Raw genomic sequence first — 25,230 nt, 5'->3', positions numbered from 1 at the left:
AGTGTATTGAACGTAATGTTCCAGCGTATATCATTCGTGTTCTTGTAAATTGGTATTGCAACCAGTTGCGCCCTCTATTAGAGGTTTGTGCAAAATGTTACATATTTGTGAGTTATACGCTGAAGAGCATGACATTACCTACAACTCAACCAAGTCTAAATCTATGCATTTCTATGGTCGTAATTGCATGGACATTTGCCCTCCACTGTATTTATATAATAATAATGTTGACTTTGTTGACCAGTTTAATTATCTAGGACATAAAATAGCTCGTGACCTGAAAGACGATGCGGACATTGATTGTCAGAAACGTTTATTCTGTGTGAGGGCAAACATTATGCTACGTAAATTTAAGAACTGCAGCAACGAAGTCAAACTTTTGCTATTTAAAACATTCTGTTCTAGTTTGTATTGCTGCCAATTATGGTGTATGTATAGAAAATCTACCGTTAATGCCCTTCGGGTCAGTTATAATAATGCTTTCCGTAAACTGTTGGGGTACGCCCGTGACTGTAGCGCAAGCACTATGTTCGTTGAAAACCGCACAAACACATTTACCAGTTTATATAGAAAGCTAATTTATGCTTTTATGGATCGATTACGAACATCAAACAATACACTTGTGTGTGCCTTGCTCAATAGTGATGTGAAATGGAAGTCTACCTTAGTGCAGCATTGGACAAAAGTAGTCTACTGAGTTTAGTATAGTTTTCAAATCTGTATGGTTTGTCATTTTATTTTATTACATATTTGTTTGTATCTTTTTCTTTATATATGGACTATGTCTGAAATAAAACCATAATAATAATAATAATTACGTCACTGTAGTTTATAGCCTATCACGTTAATGTAACTTGAGATTGCCCGCCAGAGTGTAAACTTGTCACATGTGTGAGTCAAGGCTAACACGAGGCAGTAGTGTTTAGACCACGGAATAAAGTAGTCGTGTATTTCAACTCGAAGTAACTGACTTGTTATCTGATTCGGTAAAAGATCCTATACCCCACATTCTTTGGTGCCGAGACCAGGATGACCGATTCAGAAGAACAAGTTATTCAGCAGACAATTACGATGGATGCACGGACTGCTCATCGCGGAAGGATGACGACACTGCTCGCCCGAGCTCAAAATATTATGACTACGTTCAACGCCGGAAACCCCAATCAGTTCGAAGAACTCATCATGCTAAAAGAACGAATTCTTGAAAAGTTTGACACGATAAAGGGACTCGACGCCCTGATTGCCAATAAAGCAGATAGAAGCGAAATACATGCAGTCATAGCTGAAACTGAAGATTATACCGACGATATATTTGCCAAGAAATTCCAAATTTGCAGATTCATCGAGAGAAATACGCCAGATATCGCCCGCCAACGAAATACTCAAGAACATGTTGCCGTGACATCAAATTCTTCATCCGTTAACCTACCGAAACTCGAACTTCCGATGTTCAGCGGCGATGTTATGAAATGGAAGAGTTTTGAAGACGCCTTTATCGCCGCTGTGGACAACAATATACACCTTGGTGCGGTTCAGAAGTTCCAATATCTTCGCGCCAAACTGTCCGGTGACGCCGCACTGCCAATTGAAGGATTACAGTTAAGTAATGATAATTATACGCATGCACTCGAGCTTTTAGGTAAACGATACGGCCAAGAACACAAAATTACCTCTGCGTATATGAAGTCATTGTGCGAGTTACCAAAACCGATAAATATCCGAGATAGTCTTCGTACCTTTTACGACAATTTAGAGACTAGCATACGCGGACTGGAAGCGTTAGGGAAAACGGAGAACTCCTATGGTGATTTGCTTACGCCACTCATTATGGAAAAACTTCCTGAGAACGTTCGGAAACAGATGGCACGGGACCATGGCGATAATGAATGGACACTTCCCGACCTAGGCAAAGCTTTGTTAAAAGAAATCGTAGCAATACAAGCCGGGTACGCGATCTACGAAAGCCAGGACGAATTTCCACTTGTAAGCACCACTGCCGCATACTACACGAGTACCAAGACAAACGTTAAGCCATTCACGCGTCAATCACAGCGCCCGAGTAAACCGAGAAATTGTGCCTACTGCAAAGGACCGCATTACCATAACGATTGCATTGTAGTTACGGATAAAAACAAACGACTTGAAACAGTCAAACGTGATGGTCTTTGTTTCAATTGCCTTGGGAAGCATCGCGTTTCTGAATGTCGATCGAGGGGTAGATGTTTACTATGTTCACGTAAACACCATACTTCGCTTTGCACTACCAACAATTGGACACCAGGCAAAACCCAACCCGCTGCTGTACAAAATCAACCTCCTACTCCGACTCACGTGAACTTCGCAAAGACGAAAGATGTTCCGCGCGCTGAGCCAGTCTTATTAAAAACTGCCGTAGCAACTATTTCCGTGAATACAGACATAATAAACGCGACTATACTTTTTGATGAAGGCGCAACCCGGTCATTTGTCACCCGAGAAACCGCCGAGAAACTGAATGTGAAACCCGTCGCTTCAGAGATGATACAACTTGCAACGTTTGGAGACACTGACTCGAATGTCAGATCATTTGATGTGGGAACTTTTCAAATCCAAATTCTCTTTGGAGTTCTCACCATTAGCGCTTTTATAGTTCCTGAAATATGTGCGCCTCTGTCGAATCTGATAACACACTCGCTCGTAAACTTGCCTCATTTACGTGGACTGAAACTGGCGCACCCGGTCTCTAAAGCTGATTCATTCCATATTTCTGTGTTAATTGGAGCTGATTATTATTGGGATTTTATCGAAGACCACGTCATCAGGGGACCGGGACCTACAGCTGTTTGGTCTAAGTTTGGATATTTGCTTTCGGGACCATCTGGTAAGAAAAGTTCAAATATCAATACTACTATTTTGCATATTGCTACAACTACACGAGAGGAAGAAACGAAACTTCAGAATTATTGGGAACTGAAGACAATCGGTATTAAGAATGACGCAAGTGGGAAATGCCTTAAAGAAAATGATTTTGAATCGTACCGTGATACGCATTTACGAAGTGAGGATGGGAAATATATCGCCAAACTACCGTGGAAATCGGACCACGCACCACTGCCAACAAATTATCGAATTAGCGATAAACGTACCCGCTCCATGGTACGTAGTTTAACACCAGATTTACTGCAAACATACGACAAAATAATCAACGATCAATTGGCACGTGATTTTATTGAAGAAGTGGTGGACGATGATGCTAATGTGGTCATTATCTACCTCATCGCCCGGTTAAAAAGGATTCAACTACAACGCCGATACGTGTAGTTTACGACTGTAGCTGTAGACAGTCAAACGATTATCCCAGCTTAAATGATTGTCTACAAACTGGGCCTCCGCTATTGAACAGTTTAACAGCCATTTTGCTCCAGTTCCGGATTAATGACATTGCGATCTTCAGCGATATCGAGAAGGCCTTTCTTAATGTGCGCTTACATGAAGAGGATCGCGAATTCACGAAATTCTTGTGGTTAACGGACCCTACCAACCCTGAAAGTACATTCCGTGTGTTTCAATTTAAATCGGTACTTTTCGGGGCAGTTTGTTCACCATTTATTTTGAATGCGGTATTGAAAACTCACTTAGAAGCCAACAATACGATTCCTACTTCCGCTGATCTGAAAGATAATATCTACGTAGATAACGTTGTTTCTGGGACTGAAAACGTAACAGAAGCGGAGAAATACTATCATGATGCTAACGCCCTGATGAGATCATCTGGTTTCAATCTCCGCTCTTGGTCATCAAACTGTAAAGAAATACGCGCACTTGCTGAAAAAGACAACGCCCTAGAAATGAACACCAACGTTGGTATCCTCTATTCACTGGCAAACTGACTCCGATGTACTTGCTATCAGGAAACTCACTGGACATAATCCGGACCACAGAGTCACTAAACGCTATGTTACTAAAGTCGTCTCAAGTTTGTTTGACCCATTGGGACACCTGACACCTGTGACCAGTGCTCATAAAAGCTAAGATATTTATTCAACATCTCTGGAAGGAAAACCTTGAGTGGGATGAACCGCTTGACGATATACAAACAAACAAATGAGAGGAGATAATATCAGATGTTGTAGCCAGTACGGACATTACAATAAACAGGAAATACTTCGCTGATCACACTAAGTCTACCGATGTCCACGAACTCCATGTGTTTGTTGATGCTAGCCCTAAAGCATACGGTGCTGCCGTGTATCTACGTCAAGATCGACAGACCTCGTTAGTTATTTCTAAGACACGTGTTGCGCCACTCAAAGAAATGACTTTACCGCGCCTTGAACTTATGGCAGCATTAATAGGTTCCAGGCTTATTCGATTCGTCTTTCATGCTTTGAAGGATAAGATAAACATCACGCCTACCGAAGTTCTCAATAATGAAACTCACATGGACGTAACACATAATCAGCGTGGCACTACTCTACGAAGATCAACGCGAAATGCAGCAGCTATAGCCCGCTGTAAAATACAAGACTTGAACAATGTGTGAACTTTACGATGTGTTGTGTTGGACTATATAACGAACATTATTATATTAGTAGTTTTAATCTATATTATTTCGATATCCAAGTGATTTCTTTATTCTATATTCGATATTTACTTACTCGTTACTTTGCGTGTTATTCGTTCTATGTTATAACTTTATTCGAATTCGTTATTTATCTATATCATTATATACGTATATCTATTGATACTGTCGCCGCCGGGAGAATGTTGGAAACAGATTTATGTGATTAACATATTTGGGGATACCGTATGATATTCTTTATCTTACATTACGTCACTGTAGTTTATAGCCTATCACGTTAATGTAACTTGAGATTGCCCGCCAGAATGTAAACTTGTCACATGTGTGAGTCAAGGCTAACACGAGGCAGTAGTGTTTAGACCACGGAATAAAGTAGTCAACTCGAAGTAACTGACTTGTTATCTGATTCGGTAAAAGATCCTATACCCCACACTGACACAGCCTGATTTTAAATACTGCTGTCCACGTCGTAGGGATTTTTCAGTGATGACTGAATTATTATTGTCATCATCACTTTCTTCATCACCACAAGTTGGCAGTACTGGCATGGATTCAACTAACCAGTGGTAAACATTACCATAATTAAAAAGTGATGGACGATCACTCTGACTAAAGTCTTTCCACCCAAGTATTGGTAAAATAGTTGCCTTTGACTGCACATCATCTTGGTTAAATTCACCTGCTTTTTTCTCATACCATTTACCATTGTCTACACTAACGTCAATCAAATCATGCTTCCCACTTGATATACAATCTTTACACCTGAACAAAAATCAGTTTATTTTTATTTTTAAATAAGTTAATTAGTTATTGAAAATGCAGATTTATCGTATTTTATTTAGCTGCTTTATTTGTATTTTTATCTTAATACTGTGCCCTCTGATTAACTCAATAGTATAGTGGCAATTTTTTGTTATATAAATTTGGCTATTTCAATATGCAATGATAAAAGCACAAACACATGATAAAAATACAGAAACTTGCCCAACAATGCCAACTTGAATGGCAGGTAAAAACATTGGAGTTTGGGTCAGGCATTTTTTTCACCAGTCAATACTTGCTATTTATCAGTGTACTGCATTTTATAATAACTAAACTCAAGGCAGGAAAGTAAACAAATAATTTGATAACAACCTAGCGTTTTCAAGCTAAAAATAACGAAGGACCCCCCCCCACAAGCTATTTAGTTATTATTATTCTATCACTCCCACTGTCAACTTTGGTCACTTTTCACAACAGAAATTCATTTCAAATCTACCCATTAATACCTGTTTACAATGAACATTTCTACTCTGTTCATGACCAAAATGAAATGAGAAATTCAAGAAAGTTTATTTAATGCAAGAATTTTTAAACACAATTTTTGGCGGGAAAATATTGTGGTAGTAAAAAAAAGTTAACCATGAATTTTTGTGGGCCATTCTTCATATTATTAACAGCAAGTATTGACGTCAGTAAATAGATTCAGTGCAAATGGATATCGTTCCTGCAATGGCTGCAATCAATGCACATAAAAAGCCACTTGGTATCAAGAAATATCATTACTAAAATGAAAATACGGCCGAACACAAACGTCAGAACGCAGTACTAGCAGTAGCCGTTATTAGTCGACCTTGTCGCTAAATTAAACGTTCATTTTTAGAATAATGACATAAAACAATTTTGACAACATGTTACTAACATTCTGAATAAAAAAATATCATCACAGAATGACGCAAAACACAAAACATTGACAGAAAACTTGACAGAATATTTTAATCGATTATTAATAATGTTACCTCTGTATAAGAACAGATCGATTTCCGGACTTTTTCAACCCTCTGCACTCTAACCATCGCCTCAACTGTACATTAGTGTGTTCTTCAACAGACTTCCTTTTGAAACGTGCGCCGGGAACATCATTCTCAGATAGGATTACCAGTTTTATCGACGCCATGACAATAACAACGCGAATGAATTTTGCAAGGATGAACGGTGTCCTCTGCTGTGCCCTACCTGAAAGTTCAGATCATTCTGACACTAGAGGGCGCACGACTTGCGCTGAGCTATTAAACGTGACCCTACATTGAATGCAGAAAGTGATGCTACATCATTTGTACCCAACTGTAAAATAACCACGTCTGGGTTTAAATCCTGAACGACGTGTAAATTGAAACGCCGTATCTTTTCCACCGTACGCCCTCCGACACCATGTAGTTTTATTTCTGCCGAATTACTCAAATTTGAACGAAAGCGGCAAAGCGCGTGCGTTGCGTCCACTTGACATGGACGTAATCAATCGCGTCACAAAAGAATGACCCAAAATTAAAACTTAAGGCTTCATGATGACTTAAACAGACGTGTGAAAGAGTGCCTGAAACCTCAACGGCGGAACGATAACCCCAGGTAAACCAGAACTTGCCTTAACAATGTCGATAATACGACTAAAATTGTAGAAGAAACAAACTGCAAGCCGGCAAGTCGACGGTGTAATTCAAAAGAGGTGGATCAATGTTGCTGCCCCCCTCTAAGCCACAATTAAACAAGAATGCACCAGCCATAGAGGGCGCTCTCCAACTGGTATTAAAATACAATTGCATGTATGTAAATCTGATTATCTGTCTATAATCTATGCTATAGTAATGCACTCCAAGAAAGGACAACAAAGAATGTGTCAATACAAATTTGTCAATATTTCCAGGTTGAGTCAGAACCTAGTAAACAAAATATTCATGAATGAATTCACAAAAAGAATGTTTTCTGAAACAAAAATAGTGACTAGTAGAATAGTTACTTGAAATACAAACTACCTAGGAGTGTATGTATTTGCCATATGAATTACATCCATGACTTGGTATGAAAACATGAGCAAAAATGTAATAAATATCTGCCAGATTTGAATGAATATTTCATGGCATAGTCATGTGTGAAAGATTCCTGAAAGCAGGTTTACAACTGTTGTTTCACTTTGCTTCTTTATTAGACTGCTGTCTGTGTAATAAACTGTTTACAACAACAATAGTCAGATTTATTTTATATACTATTTCATGGAGAAAACAAAAAAACCTATTCTACAGTATACTCCCACTGAAAGGGTTGCTGGTTTATACCGATTATTTATAGATTTTTCAAGGATTTGGGAGTAAAAAAGCACGTATATCAATTATTGTTAGAATCAACCCGTACCATCGGCCAATCCACTTGTTGCCGAGCATCCCCTGAAGCACCAACTTAATGTATTAAGCCATACAAAAATGTCCCAATCCTAGTGGAACATATTCAAATATGTTATCCTTAAAGTCTTCATATACAAAATGTGTTGATGGCATAAGTAAAGTGGCATTACAAGTATTGGTGATGTTTCTGTACTTGAATTAATTTCCATCCAGATTGTCTATTGTGCATAATTGCTTGTGTCCCTGTTACAAACCGGAGTAAATCTATTGCATCTTGTCATCTGTAAACAAAATAATTTGATGTTGATTGAGAAGTGGAATTGTTATTTCATATTACTTTTTATTTGTGACCATACACATAAATGTTACTGGTTGTCCGATTGCGGGAGCAAACAATTTTTATTCTTTTTTTTTTCTTTTAATTATTGTTTTACGTTTCTATTTATTCTTTTACGGTTTTATTATAATATTTATCTACGTATTCTATATTTATTTATCAATTCTATTATTTATTTATTCTTTTATTCTTTTATTTATTTATTTATTTATTTATTTATTTATTTATTTATTTATTTATTTATTTATTTATTTATTTATTTATTTATTTATTTATTTATTTATTTATTTATTTATTTATTTATTTATTTATTTATTTATTTATTTATTTATTTATTTATTTATCTATCTATTTCATTTATTGTTTTATTTGTTGGTGTTTTTCAATTCTGGCTCTAATAGCGCACCATACACCTGGAATATATCATTTGCATATTTGGATTCCTCCGGTGACAAGTAAACAGTTCATACTGGCATAGTGCTGATGACGTAACTATAATTTAACCTAATTTGTATCCACAGAATATCCCCACTTATTATTGTGGTATTCTTGACGAAAATGGAAATTCCACCTTGGAATTCGCAACGGCAAGATTTAGAATGCCAGAAAACGCCAATACGGTACTGTCAAAGAGTTACACTGATTAATATTTCCATAGTATTTTTGAATTGATACACTTTAATTTAATATGGAGAATGCACCAGTTACTCTCCTAGTGTGGAAATAATCGCTGATAAGAACAGAGCTGCTTCGCGTTCAAACCAAAATGAAGAATAGTTAATTGTGTTAGTGTTATGATTTGCAGAAAATACGTTTGAGGGCGCAATCACTATTGACGTCCCAATCTCTGATCCATAAGTCGCGTTGTCATTCTCAACATAGGTTCTATCTGAGAAGTACTACAAATCGTAAAATATATATTTTGTGACAACTTAGCTTTTATTAATTACCAACAACTACAACAAAACAGCCGACCATGAAAATCAAAATAAGAACAACAGCCTGAGAGTTCTATCTATAACCGGCAACTTCAACTTGTATGTGTTTAACTGACGAAAATTGGTCCACAGAATTATCGTTGCCGAGCAAGAATTATTATGTATCTCAGTCACACGGACATTACCTGGTTACTTAGAAATCTCTGACGTTGGAGACATGCCATTTTGTTCTTTAATCCGTGGTATCTGACAGCCAAACCTAAAACCGTTTTCCTACAACTAAATATATTATTATATGAATATATATACAATATGGTATATTCAAGTTCTCGAATATTCGGTGGCAAATAACTTGTTTCATTTGGCAGTTGTATTTATTTGGCTGTTTCGCCGTGATAACTGACGTTCAATCGTATTCTATATAGTCAGGCTCATTTACCCGTTGTGTGTAATTTATCGATGTACCGTTTACGTAGTTTTATCCATTATTGTTACATTGTTAATTCTGAATTGTTGTATATCAATTGTCCGACATTTAATTAACTGGTGTATGCTAAGTTGGGTATAAGGAGCTAGAGTGGTTTCGTTGAGTAACGAGATGCAGAAGCAAAATTCAAAAGGCGGGAAAACTCCCACTTCAAGCAACTTTTCAAGAAATTCAATGGCAACATGCCCGTCTTAGCGAGGATCGTGATAGGTTAGATTTTGCTGTCTGGCGTATTCAAAGTCAATACACAAGGATCCATCATTGGATGACTGATGATTGGCGCATACTAGTATATTCCTTAATATAAATTTCATATTCAAAATAAGTCGAGAGAATAATACTTTTCATTAGATATGTTTGCCAATAACTAAGTGCCCAAAACAACTGTGTGATTGCGTCTTTAATAAACGTACTTAGAATACCAACGCAGAAACTCAAAGGAGCTTTGAATTCTGGAATCTTGAATAAAGTGTATGCGCTGTTCGAAACACGATTGGCTGTAATTTACTATGATGGAATACCACGGTGAGGTTATTAAGTGGGTGAATATGGTTTAAGTTGAACCCGCCGCTATTAGGCCAGCTAAAGTTGGCATATATGATATAAATTAATGTTAAACTATTGTATAATTTATTCGAAACTTGACAGTTCGACACATTTCAAATACTGAATATGGAAAAGTAGTCTGAAAATGCTAGCATATTCAAATCAAGATTTACACTATTCGGAACTCATTTGTCCGGCATTTACCGCAGATGCAATACAATTTAAATAAAAACATTTGGTCTATTAAGAAATTAATGATACGCATCAAAACCAGCCTACCAACTCATAAACATCCAGTTCCTGTCATGTTAAGATTAATATCGGGAATTATGTTCATCTTCTAGTTTTAATAGGGAAAAATGGCGTGTATCAACATGATGACATCACTAAACACGTCAAAATGTCTTCGTTCATGTTAACGTGGTCGATCGAAAAAAAATGTGATATTTCTGATTCTTGGGGTCCATAAAAATGCAAGTAAACTATACAACAACTTTATTGGATGCAAAAGTATAAAACAATGCTTAAATTTTTGTATATAAATGATTTGTTAGCACTGAATAGCACACATTATCATTTCAAAACGTTGCCATTTGCATTTACGATCGAAAAGAGCATCCGTAAAAATCGCCCAATTTAACATTAATAAAATTCGGTGTGACAAATAACAAATCAGCCCACCAATTTTTAATGATACGTTTCTATCATAAAATGTCAATATAGAAGAAAAATATTGGTTTCGCGCCGAGAAGAAAGGAAAATAAAATAGAGTTCATTCCAATCACTCCAAAAATCAAACACGAAAAATTTCTGGGTATAGGTAAGAAAATTTGTTGCAAAAATGTGTCGCTGCTGGTAAAATAGATGAATTAAAGAACTACTAAAATATGATCTTACACATATATCTAGATCAAAAGATTATGTGAAAAGCTCGAATTCTTCAATAAACAACTAAGTTGTAAAAAAAAACACACATAGAACCGACGATGTTAAAAATAGTAACCGACTGTGTATTGATTGTATGACACAGCTTTGCCCATACTCGCAACACGCCTTTGCCAAGGAAGGAGGCCAATTCACACCTAATACTATGACCGTTTTCAGACCGGGATAGAGGGAATGTGGAATGTGTCGTTGCCTTCAGTTAACTGTTCATTATTGTATAGGTCGTGTAATTGTTTTGTTTACAAAACAGGTATAGTTTTAAATGTGTCATGTTTGTAGGAGGTTACATGCGAATTAAAAGTGGTAGACAAATCATGTTCTAGAACAAATTTATCTTTTTATGAAAATGAAATATTTTATTTCAATATCGTGCAACGGTGAAAAACAGATTTTTGCAAAACGATGTAATTTGGAATGGCATATATTATTTAAATTTGTTACAGAAAGAAAGAAAAGAATATATCAGAACCGTTGAAGCCAAAACGTTGCAGCTGAACTTTATAACCTGAAAGTGTTTATTGAAAACAGTTACACCAATAATACACAGCTCTCGCGAGTGATAAAACCTAGGCTGAGGCGACTATATTATTATCTTATCCGGCACTGCTATCAGGGTTGTAAAACTTCCCGGGCACCCGGAACGAATGTAGGGCAGACAGCAAGGCGCGTGCGTATTACCTTGATACCATCACACAAACGCACTGCTTGTGCTGGCTGCAATTATGACTCGTCGTGATTTACTATACTGTGCTGAACTTGTCGTAACAGAACAATCGTTGTTTAGGTCATAGTCTACAGAGTTGAAGTGATAAACTATATATAATGCATGTTTACAAAACTGTCAATAGGACTATGACCATTGTTCTTGCCATGGCCTCAACTGTGTGTGACTCTGTGTCATGGTTATACTTGTGGATGCCGAGAACAAGTCGGGAGTAAACTCATTATTTTCACACTTTACAATAAATAATGTTCTGTTTGTCCTACAACTCGGCGTGTCATGGCTAATGTTACACTGTAACGGACGAGTGAATAATAAGCCCACTGAATATTGTCGTCCATTTCATTCCCATTAATATATCACGTGTCACAATTCAGTACTAAATGCAGTATTTTCAGGATGTCAATACGTTTTAGTATTTATCATTTCCCCTAGTTGTCGTTGTTCACGTCCTCATGGTGAAGAAGGTTTTGTTATGCCCCGTTACTGTTATAAATACCAACACGATTCACTTTTTTTTCAAATAAATAAATGGAAGATGATATTGTGGTATTTTGTTAATAACACCGATTGGGAAGGTCTTTACCCTCAGTCCACTTGACGAAGGTACATTACTCCCATAAAATTAATTCCAATATTGTCTCAAAACGAATATATTGGCCCTTGTTTGGGAAGTTGGTTGACTGGGGTCTGCCGTGTTATGTTATTCGCATTTTAATTGTTTGGTGCCGTACCCAGTTATTAGTATTTCGTGAAGGAAATTCTACTTTACTTCGTTTTCTGTTGGAAACGGCGTTCGGCAACGGGTGTCGTAACATGTCATTCATCCAAACAAATCTCAATGATGACTTTGAAGCTGGAACGATAAAAATATTACAGACACAAAGGACAATACAAGTTAAGTTGCATAGCATAGCAATAATAATGGATTCAAGCCCTATCTTCCGAAATCCCTATATTCCGAAATCCCTATGTTCCGAAATCTCTATGTTCCAAAATCCCTCTGTTCCGAAATACAATATAAATTGTTCCTGTATTGAGTGTTCCGGCACCCGAAACAGCGGGGAAGTATAGCGAACGTTGCAAATTTCTCGTGAATAAGCGCCATTTGGTGACCGCATTGCACGATTTGTTATCAAATTGGCATTAGAGGTCAGTGGGGATGAGCGCTACGGGGATTTCCGGATGGTCCCAGATGTATCACAGTGTGATATTCCCACGTACATTGACATTCACACAATACACCTATGTTTCGGATACGTTGTACATGTACTTCTATTTACACAGTTAAGCAATAGGCAATAGGCTCCCAACGAAAACTCTTCATACTTCATTGTAACTAAAAATTCCCGAAATAAAACTTTTTTTTTCATGTAGAAATTTTTCCAAACAAATTTATCGATTTTTCGTTAGCTGATTGAGAAATAGTAATAGAAAATCAAAGTTTTTTTTACTAGTTGACCTTGATACATAGATTTCCAGATTTTCTCCACAGCTGATACAGAAATCTCGAGATCTCGAGGATTCCACACACGAAAACGAGGATGCGATTCTAGAAAACAGTAAAAATTAGTGAGCCCGAACAATAAAAAAATAGGCGCAGCCGAACCAACTTGCTTGCCACCAAGTCTTCTAGGGTAAAATAAATTGTAACAAATGGAAAATTTTTGTTATTAACCATGCTTTGTATGTTAAGTTAATGTTAAGTTAGATTTCATGATAAATATCAGTTTTCATTCTTGTCCACTTTTTTTTGGCGCGCCATTGTAATCAAATCAGCACGGCTTAAACAATACTAATTGTATCCAACCGTTTTATCCTAACAAAACGCTTACTACGTATTATGTTTTATATGTATTTTTTTACTATTAAAGACCGATTTAAATACAGTCCTGGCCGCAATCATTTATTAATTACTGGACCACAATCTGAAACGGCTATTGTATTCTCAGATAAACATGCAACAGGGGTTTTGAGGGAGATTGGTATTGAGGAAGCGGCACTGGTTATATTTGAGGAATTATGAGGGATGCTGCGGAATCATGTCAAACTGTCGCTCTGTAAAAATAGGAGTGAAAGTATAAAACGCAGAACATAGTTAGCGGCAAACACCAGTTTCGTCCGCTTGCGCTTTCAGGTTACATCATCATCAATTGCCGAACCGTCTACTTACTTGGAAATTGTGGTCAAGAAGACAGTTCTCCACACCTCTTTGATTTTTTCAGCATACGAAATGAACATGTAAAACCAGCAGAATCATAGTTAATATAACATCAAATTTTTGTAAGTTGTGTCCTTTTTCTGCTCATGTTGCGCTATCCAGTGGCGGATGTACGGCGTCCTTGGGGTCCGACCCCCCCTCCCCCGTTGAAAAAAATATTCAATTTGTTTTTGTATAATATAAAAAAATCATTAACTTAGTCTGGTGATTTTAAAGTTTGGACCCTCCAAACAATCCTGTATCCGCCCCTGCTATCTATTTTCGGCTCAGGGCAGCGATTACGCTTCGACCTGACCTTACAGCTTGCTCGCTGTAACGATTGAAAAGCGATTATTTTTTTATTTATCATGTTTTAGCTGATTGAATCATGCTTATAGCGACACGCCAAATACATTATTTCTTTTGTAATCATAAGTTGGTTCTCTGGACACCTGGAATACTAGTATTTTATTCTTTTGTGAACAGCCATGTATACTGCACTTTTGTCTAATACAAACTTTGTTTCATTTATTTCATTTGTCCGTTCTCTTCATTACGTAAAAAAACTTCTTATAGCGGCAGCGTATACTTTTGAAAGATTTAACGCCAAAAGAAACTAAGTCCGTGTTGAAAATTGGGAATCACCCCCCCCCCCCCAGTAATAATAAACGCCGCCGCTCCAAGATGTTTGCAAAAACGACAGAACAGACCAGGGTTTTATAATTAAAAAAATCCTGTGTCCGCCATTCCTAATCTGGTACATTGACCACCCCTCCGAGCTCTGGCAGAGGCTAGGGTCCGACTGGGTTCATGTCTTTGTTGATGTTTTCATCGAGCTTTCTATTTGCCAGGTTTCTTTTTTTGGCAGTCATCCTATTGGGCTAAAATAAAACCTGACAAGTTGAATAGAAAGCATTATAAAAACACCAACAAAGACATCAAACCCAGTCGGACCCTCGCCTTTGAATTGGAAATAAAACCGGTCGTCATGGCGTTATAGTATCCGTGTCGGCCTCAAAAACAGTGGCACAAATGACACAAAAGGCGGTATAGGCTTTTTAATGTTTCCATTGTGAGCCAGGAATCTGGTCAGTACAACGCAGCAAAAACGCCGCGTCGACTTGTGCATTGTCTTGTTTGTTTGCAAAACCAATTTCATATCTAGTATATATATAAAAAAGGCAACTCACTCAGACCCACATGACTCATCAGTTGTTTGTTAGTCTGAGGCTGCGCTCATCGGATATAAGTACTATACTGGTACGAATGCCGGACATTTCGGCCGCGGACGTTTCGGCCAAGGGTTTTGACCAGGGCATACGTTTCGGCCTGAGTAGAGTTCAATGGTAAGATGATCTTTGCCACAGCGTGACTATGTATAAAATATTTCTGTAAACAACTGTATGCCGACATCACGTAATAGAATATGTATTAAATATTCATATAAGAAATGTATGTCGACATCACGTAATAGAATATGTATTAAGTATTTCTGTAAAAAAACTAAACAAATGTACGCTGAAATCACGAAATAGACGACTAGTGTGTTTTAATATTTCTGTAAACAACTTTATGCCGACATCACGTAATAGACTATGTATTAAATATTTCTGTAAACAACTAAATGCCCATATCACGTAATAGACTATGTATTAAATATATCTGTAAATATTTACAGAATTTCAAATAATGAAGACCCTTTATTTTACAGAAAAGAGCCACGGGCCGAAACGTCCGCCCTGATCGAAATCCTTGGCCGAAACGTCCGCGGCCGAAGCGTCCGTCCACCAATGGTACAGAGGGTGTAATCACTCACTCATTTATACTTACTTTCTCAATCACAGACTCACATGCTCAGTCATAGTCACCCACTCCCGCACTCAATCAATCGTTTCTACATCTTCTACCTTCTACACGCATATTGTGTATAAATCTGAGACATTAGTCACAAAGTCACAAAGACCTAATATGCGGAGTTTCCGTTGGTAGGATTTATAGTAAATAGAAGTACAACGTATCTGAAACATAGATAGTATTTGAATGTCTGTCGCGTGGGATTATCACACTGTGACACATCCGGGACCATCATGAAGACCCAGTAGCGCTCGTCCCTACGGACCTCTAATGACCTCGTCAATTTGATAACAAATGTCGAAAAAAAATACACCGTGACCCAATTGTACAAAGAAGACACGTTTGTCAATAGTAACATGAGATGTATATGCAACGTTCGCTATACCTCCCCACTGTCTTGAGTGTCAGAACACTCAATACAGAAACCATTTACATTGGATTTCGGAACATAAGGATTACGAACAAGGAGAGTTCAGAACATAGGGATTTCCGAACATGGGGCGGTCACCTAATAATGATAACAATAATACAACGTTATTAAAAAATTACAAAATAGCATGAAATATGGAAGAAACAAATTTTATGTTATAAAAGTGATGTATTAGAAAGCACACAATACTGCTGAATTATTGTAAGAAATACAATTTCAAAGCTTTGGCGCAGATGAAATATATCAGGTTTCCATTATTTGTAATAAGAAAGTTTTTTTTAAAGCGTCATCGGTTTCGTTTGCAGCACAACGACTCAACATTGATCTTCTTTGTATCTGGCGTTCAATTTCTCCGAACTTCTCACAATTCATATAATAATAAACGTATTAACAGTTGGACGCACCGTCAACTGTATATACCTTTTATATTGCTGCCACATACACAAATTTCACACGCATCGCAACATATACTATAAATCAAGAATACAAGAACGACCACTAGTGTACAATAGGTATTTCCTTTATTTGTATTTTACATATAGATATACATTGTTCGCCGTATGTGGCGCAACAACTATAATGCCAGAGATACATGTTACCCAAACATGGATAAAGAATATTTGTGAATGCAAAATAAACTAACAAAATAATGTAAATGCAAATAAGTTGCAGGTGCACAATTTGAAATTGCGATGTAATAGTTGACGACGCATGTGCAAACACACTGTGATCAAAATATGGTGTTTATCATTTGAGTTTCTATAGGGCGTCCCATGTGCTTCAATGCACAGAACATATCTTTAATAATTAACTGACAGACAGAAATATAGCTTTTCCATGTGAAATAATGATTGTCTTAAACTAGATTCATGGTTGCTACTGCCTCGTTTTCAGTTCTTCTTCGGCCTTGGCTTGCAACAAGTCCATTAGTTTTTCCACGTCTTCACGCAAATTGTTTGCGACTTCAATTAAGTCCGATATAGATACCTAAGAAAGATAAAATAAAGAATGATCTTAAGCGGCTTTACACGTGTATCAAATACTTTTCAGCTGCCATCACTGTAAGATAATATTTATAGTTTTTACAACCCGTGGATGCAACGCTTATCTAAATTGACTAAAGATAATTAGACTTTTCACATTACCACCTTATCCATCATCACTTAAACTGTTTCATACAGACAATCTCACCATTCACTATCAATGCCAATAATCTGTTTTAGCTTATCATTATAAGCCACTAACATGTCACATCGGATCAAACCGTCCGGCACAACATAGCCGCAAGTCTATACACTGAACTTGCCATGGAAATGTCCTCTCATCTACTCCTGTATTCTAATACATATACTGGATGTGACGGTGTCTGCATTCCTGTATCGTATACTAGTATTCTTATATTATATAAAGTGTAAACACTATCTCGGAAAGATTATAGGACGTCGACACTGACACTTAAAACGACATCATCTTGTGTGAAGTAGAGGTAGCCGCACTTGGCAGGATATGATCCGTAACCAAAATATATATACCTGAAACGACTCGCGACTGCCTAAACGATGGGACAAGTAATAACACCTCCAGCAATCAACTCACAACCAGGTCGTACAGGATACGACACGTAACCACACCTTACAGTCTACTACTCATAATTGCAGGATACAACTTGTAACTGAACTTCACATTATACAATTTGTAACTGTACCTCACAAGATACAATACGTAAATGCATCTTACTGGATACAAGTCGTAACTGTACCTCACAAGACGCAGCTTTTAAATGCAACTCAGAATACGACTCATAACTGCACCTAACAGCATATACCTCGTAACTGCACTATACAGGATACAACTTGTAACTGCACATTGCAGGATACAACTCATAAAATCTCATTACAGGATACAATATATAACTGCACCTTACAGGATACAATATATAACTGCACCTTACAGGATACAACTCGTAACTGTACCTCACATAATACAACTCGTAACTGTACCTCACATAATACAACTTGTAACTGCACATTACATGATACAAATCTTAGATGCATTTTACAGGATACAACCCGTAACTAGACATCACATGGTACAACGTTTAACTGCACATTACATAATACAACTCTTAAATGTATTTTACAGGATACAGCCCGTAACTGCACATCACATGATACAACTTTTAACTGCACATTACAGGATACAACTCTTATCTACACGTTACAGGATACAACTTGTAACTGCAACTCAAAGGACGCAACTCGTTACTGCACATTACATGATACAACACGTAAATATATTTCACAGGGAACAACTCGTAATTGCATCTTACAGAATTCAACTTGTAACTGCACATTACTGGATACAACTCATAACTGCACTTCACAGGATACAGCTTGTAATGACACCTTACAAGATACAACTCATAAAGGCACTTCAAAGGCTACAACTCTTTACTGAACCTTACAGGATACTACTTGTAACTGCACATTACTTTATACAAATCATAACTGCACTTCACAGGATACAGCTTGTAATGACACATTACAAGATACAACTCATAAAGGCACTTCAAAGGCTACAACTCGTTACTGAACCTCTCGGGATACAACTGGTATCTGCACCATACAGGATACAACTGGTAACTGCAACTCACATGATACAACTTGTAACTCCACTTTACAGAATACAACTCGTAACTGCACCACACAGGATACGACTTGTAACTGCACATTACATGATAGAAATCGAAAATACACCTTACAAGATACAACTCATAACTGCACTTCAAAGAACACAATTCGTTACTTAACATTTATTATTATAAATAATTCAAATAAATAATAATAATAAATAAATAAATAAGTACAGTTTTGTACGATCAACAGGAGACGAGTTAATGCCACATTGCAGTACTTCTAACTTTTTGTGTTCATCCAGAGACATATTTCGTCTGCGATCGATCGTTGTTTTTGGACTCACGCGTACGTTGATTTAATGTGGCGTGATTGAGGCAGCGTAAACCGTTTACGTTTTTACGAACGTGACGTGCACTTTGTTAGTATTTACAGGAGGGTTAGAAGTATTCAAAGAATCACTACTTATCTCATATGCTTGTAATAGAAATTTCTTATACCGCGATGGAAGTTATGAATTATGGATATAAATAGAAGACAGCAGTGCTCATGATTTACTTTGCCAAAACAGTAGTGAATCAGAGCAGAATATTCGCCATTTCATTGAATGCATTAGTGAATTGTATGTTGTATTACATCGTTACATTTAGAAAATAAATAACAAACATGTTTGAACATATACTAGTATTAAGCTCAAAACACATTGCCTAACTCATGTAGTTCACATGAATTTCAAGTGATTCCAGTGTCAACTATAACGCGGGACACCAACAATGCAGTTGCGTATTTCGTGAGAGAAGCTAAATCTACAGGAAATCAAAACATGCCAACGAATGACACATACGGAAATAACACATTTCAAACAATTATACCGTGTATCATCCTTCCAGGAAATGTCGCCGGGTGAATACAACAATCAATGTTGAAACACCTGTCTTACTTTTATTTAAAAGTAGGTTTACTCCAGACAATGTGCACCAAACCAAACTCCATGTGATGATTTTAGTTGACAGCTGCTGAAATGTTGTTGCTGCTAAAGATTATACTTCAAATCTGAAGGCGATTAAATGTTTGTAGACGCAGTCACTAACAACTTGCACAGCAGTTAGACATAATTTGAAGACATGTTGAAATTTAGTTCGGCAGCTGTAGAACGTGCTTCTACTCACGTTACTTTCGTCAATTAATATGGTTGGATTTAAATAAGAATCACCATCCGTGTTTTTTTATTAAGTTATTTCACACTTCTTTCACAAAAATCGAGTTTTTGTCGACAGAACTCACAGTACCCCCAAGAATTCATAGATTGTTATAAATTAGCCTTCGGCGTATATCATCTGCAACTGCTTGTATAAGACACGTGTGACGTATAGGTTGTTCAGTAATCCACACTGGTTACATACAGTTGGAAATAATAATTCTACTTAAGAAAACAAGTACTACACATATATTGAAACAAGAATAGTTATAATTGTTTGTCAATATTATTCTGTTTCTATTATAATGTGATCCGTGTTATTATTGTGATTTTTCTCTGGTAGTACCATATTAACCTTTGCTGGTACAAAAAAGCGTCGCTTTTTTGACCAAAGAACATACTGTCATGTACACCGTAGAGACTAATTAGGTAATCTAGGACGACGACTGGGCTTCAGACGTACGTCACGCTCGTCACACAATCATTCAACTGCGCTCGGACACTCACCTCACGGATGAAAGAGTATTGGGAAAAACGAAGGAGTAACGAACCGAGTACACATTATAGTGATATTTAGGATTATAAATTCTGTTCACATAGTAGTTGTATAAATGTATGTTTTATTGTATTTGATGTGTTTACAGTGGTAGTTAAACACTCAAAAAAAAACTAATATTTAATAATATATATGAAAGCCGTGCAGGGTGCTGCTATGCCTTTCTGGCATTTTTATCTTCCGAACCCATCGCATTTGCAATTTACATTTAAGAAATGAGTATTTGCGTTATTATTGGAGGAGGGGTGGTTTGTCCCATTAGATCAAATTATCATTATTGTTGTGTGCGCAATTATGGCAGTTTGAAATAACACATCAGAAAGTATAAGTACATCGCTATTTATATACCAGTCACGTATTATAGCAGCTCGGCCTTGTGATCATAAATCAAACATCAGTGCTTTTATTTTTTACGCATATAATCAAATTGTCGTCTTCATGTCTCCATTTAACTGACCAAATTAAGGCGGCGTATTTTCTGGTATATATATATATATATATATATATATATATATATATATATATATATATATATATATGTTTGATTTCATATCACTATAATACATATTCATGTAGGATAAATAATTTTGATGACGCGGACACTATCTTCGTGTAACGTCTCAATTGCTAGTATAATCCTTGGCTTTCTAGACCTAGGAATATAAAGACTAGTTTAATATACATATGTACATACACATATGGGGTCGTTTGTGTTCTTGCTTGGTAATTAACGTAATTTGGGAAATATCACACCCTGTATTAATATACTATTCTCGTGAGAATTATAGAAATAGAAAACCGGGAACAGAAAACCGTCAGGGATCATCACGGATCACTGGACTCAGCAGTGATACAAGATGTCCGCAATGAGTTTGTACTAATCCAAAAAAATCTAAAAATAATAAGTAAAAATAAAACATAGCAAAATGTATTAAATGATAGTATATGATATTTTTCTTTATTTTTAAATATATGGACGAAATCATGTGTAGCTGCATAATCACGTATGTCAACCCATGTGGCTGCGTTATCTGATGTGTTAACCAATGTTTCTGCATCAACTCGTATGTTATCCCACGATGTTACGTTATCTCATGTTACGTTATCTCATGTTAACCCATGACGGCATGTTCCAACATGTTAGTCCATGTGACAATCTTACATGTTAACCTATTGACTGCTTTACTTAATAGGCTAACTCATAATTCTGCCTTAGCAGGCTTACATGCTCCAAACTATCTATATATGCTGAACATCTCGATGTGTAAACTCATATTCTAGTCATGATGATGATACACAATGACAACTTGTCCTGACTTATACTTGTGGTTAGTCTTGATAACCAAACTTGTTAGACTATGACCACCATTACATGTTTTCCAATTTGTTGTATCGATGAAGGTAATTTCTAACTATATAAAAAGAATGTACTATACTAAAATAACATTTTTGCTTATCGGTATTAAATCAACGTACCACCTTTTGAATGAAACAAATAATCAAACGAATACCACAGGCCTTTCATTATAGTACACATGCATACAGCATTTTGTGCCCCGTGTACCAAACGTGAACACAGGAATCTAACGACGCTGGATCGCAGATGATATTGTTCACCCATGTGTTGTCTTGAAGTGTTCCATTGAGTACTAGGTATTTATGCAAGAAAATCTCTAGGGAATTGTTAGTTATTTATGATAAAGGCTTGTTTTATTGCCTGGTTAACGATTTATAAATGTTACGATTCCCCCACAGGTGCAGTTTATCTGCACAGAACATACTAGTTAATTTGTTGAAATAGACGGTTGATTTCAAAATAATGATCCATAACATAGCGCCGGAAGAGCGTCATTCGAACAAAATGCTTTGATCATTAAGTCTAGTTATTTTTGATATGAATCAAAGTATCGTGTTTGTGATGGAAATTAGCCGTTTGCTCAAGGGTTCTCTATATTAGGTTAAATAGCGTACAAGACACATTGCCTTTTAAAAAGATATTAAAGTTTGATACGGTATGCAAATTCACTGTTTATTGGGAAAATAGTTCCACTTGAGCAGTTTAAAGCGGCGATCAACGAGCGGACTTCGAGAGATATCGCGTTACCCGCAACGTGCTGCGATAAACAATAAGTTAACCCCATAACGCCAATAGCAAAATTATACAAAATGTCTGCATTGTATAATCGCCAGTTGCCGACAAGCAGATGTTTAGTGTTTCATGTCAAATCAAGGTTATAGATGATATTTTCATAAGTCGCATACATTCATCAATCGGATGTCAAAATACAGTTTGTCTTCAAGCCAATCACGATATCATTTCAATACGTTTCGCGAACTGCTATAGTTTCGTGACGACATATGTAATGACAGTATCAAGTTGTGTATACTTTTCTTGAATGTGTGTATTCATATATGCTATCTATATGCTTACGTAATGACGAAAACGTCAAAAACACTTTCGAGCTGCAAAAATATATATAGAATAACGTGGCTGAATTATTCTTTGAAACGGCACAGGAAGCAAGTACATTTATTTCGTTTACAAATGCGAAGGGATGTGGTGCATGGGGAGTAATTTAATAGCAAATCTCTTCTCTATCGGCGTCGAATATAGCTGGGCTTTTCAACCGGCTGTACAGTTTTGTGTGGCCGAACAAATATGACAACTGAAGCTTCACGTACAGCTGCCTAGATTTATGTATTCCCTTCTCATCATAGTTGTTGATCACTGTGAAAGGGTTTATTTACCTTATATATTATGGTACCAGTTTATTATATAGTCATCTCAGATCACCTAATACCAAATTCGATGTGATGTGCATCTGGCTGTTCACTTTATTTATGAGTTTATCGGCTTTGCCATCTTTAGCTGTTCATTCATTTCAAGATTGATGCGGCAATGATCAGTGCAGGTTTTAAAGAGGATGTCAAGATTGAACTGGCAGTGATCAGTACGGATTTTAATAAAATACGTATATTGACTAGCTTCATGTTCAAAATATGCACCAAGTGACACAGCTGGCTTTATTATGTGTACGAATCAATAATACACATATCCCTTTTAACACGAGTATGCCGATACATATTGTACTTAATGTCACGCACTACGTTAGTCATGTGTGCGAGAAAGAGGCTGAAACAGGTGCAAATCCACATACACCGTCATTATTTTAATTTCTTAACATTTCCGAAATCTTACACGAAATAGCACTCGAACATCAATACACACCTTCCTGAATTCATAAATGATCTACGAATAAAAACGTGCCCGCCTATTTGTAGTGCAGATTTCTTTGTTGTAGATCGTAGTGTAATTTCCTTTAATATACATTATTAGACACAACCTATTGTTTAATTTCTATTCTAAAGATTTTGTTGTTAACTATAAAATATACATAGCGGAAAACGCTGATTAATTAATGTTCGCGTCTTCATGATACTTTGCTTTCGGGACTATGGTTATACATATTTATTTCTTTGAAATTATAATAAGGTCGTAAGAAGATGTATACAATTTAATGCTACTTCACGCTACTATGATAATTGCAAAACACAATTGCAAAATAATTGAACATACTACTAAATAACCCACTTAGGCTAGCATACGAGTTGACCATAATTGCAGAAACTACAAGAACCAATAGTACCGGACCAATGTTCGAACGAAATTCCAATAACCACAAAAACATCAACTGTCTACGAAAAGCTTGATGTACTCACATAATCATCCAGGCGATCCCTCTTTCCTGCAGACCACATCTGGCTCCCTTTACCCGAGAAGTGAAGTGTAGCTTCTGTAATTGTACTCAGCAAGACGAGCGTCACAAAGACAGCAGCACCAACTTTTATATGATTCATTTTATCTGTGTCTGTATTATTTAAGACTGTCCTGAATATAAAAGAAGTAACATTACTTTGAAGTAATTATATGTAATTAAAATGTTGTCTAAATATGGTATATTATTAACAATTGCACATAATTCAGCTGAATAACCGCAAATATTCTAAACTAAATAAATGAATTAACTATCCAGCTCAGTTTTTACTATATAATATAGAAATATACTACATTTTACGTTCTTATGACCAATCCATATAACGTGCAAATTTAATATAATATCGCCTATACAACAATAATACCCACCTCACTAAGAATGATTTCAAGTTTTCTCTTCGTCGGCTGCAAATAGACTTTGAACTGGTCTCCCTAGCTAGGTGTATTTATACTCCCGGACAAAGACAGCATGCTCATTAAAATGCAATCAGGCCCTTGCATATATGATAAGGTGCTTTCAGAGATTTATTATTCCACCACAAATGCCACCCTGTCACAGGGGAATCGTTTCAGGGATACTGTTAAACTGTTTGCGTCAATAAGCTCTTATGAAAACAGATGGCACAGTTGAATTTGGTAGGCGGACAACTCTGATTTCTACAGATAAACACACAGGCTCAAATGATTCCGTGTCCATGCATCCCAATAGACACTTTAAGCTATCTTCTTTACATGATTGTATGCAGCACCTTAGTGTTTAAATCGACTAGAAAAAGCGCACCAGTATCATTCCGCATTTTAAAAAAGTTGTAAGAATTTTGTAAAAAAAATAACGGGGTGTTACATTTGAGGACCAGCTGCATTTTGAAAAGCCATTTTTTGTGCGTATTATTT

The 25,230-nt window shown here is 36.6% G+C and overlaps 1 protein-coding gene and 1 long non-coding RNA gene across 2 annotated transcripts; one reads left to right on the top strand and one right to left on the bottom strand.

Annotated features, from left to right (window-relative positions):
• Positions 1-1,029: 1,029 nt before the first annotated feature.
• LOC146738042 (uncharacterized) lies at positions 1,030-3,300 on the top strand. The gene has a single exon (XM_085504694.1). It carries the CDS (start codon positions 1,030-1,032, stop codon positions 3,298-3,300), a length of 2,271 nt encoding a protein of 756 aa, XP_085360820.1.
• Positions 3,301-16,673: 13,373 nt separating this feature from the next.
• LOC100369987 (uncharacterized) lies at positions 16,674-24,750 on the bottom strand. Its single transcript, XR_438543.3, has 3 exons — positions 24,706-24,750; positions 24,282-24,450; positions 16,674-17,161 (listed from the first exon to the last, which is right to left on the bottom strand). It is a non-coding gene; the product is annotated as an uncharacterized LOC100369987 (long non-coding RNA).
• Between the last annotated feature and the right edge of the window lie 480 nt (positions 24,751-25,230).

This window comes from Saccoglossus kowalevskii, chromosome 10, assembly GCF_978046115.1.
Source record: "Saccoglossus kowalevskii chromosome 10, keSacKowa6.1, whole genome shotgun sequence".
Classification (NCBI taxonomy): Eukaryota; Metazoa; Hemichordata; class Enteropneusta; family Harrimaniidae; genus Saccoglossus; species Saccoglossus kowalevskii.
The sequence above is the reverse complement of the archived record's forward strand: the minus strand, read 5'-3'. Positions and strand labels throughout refer to the sequence as shown.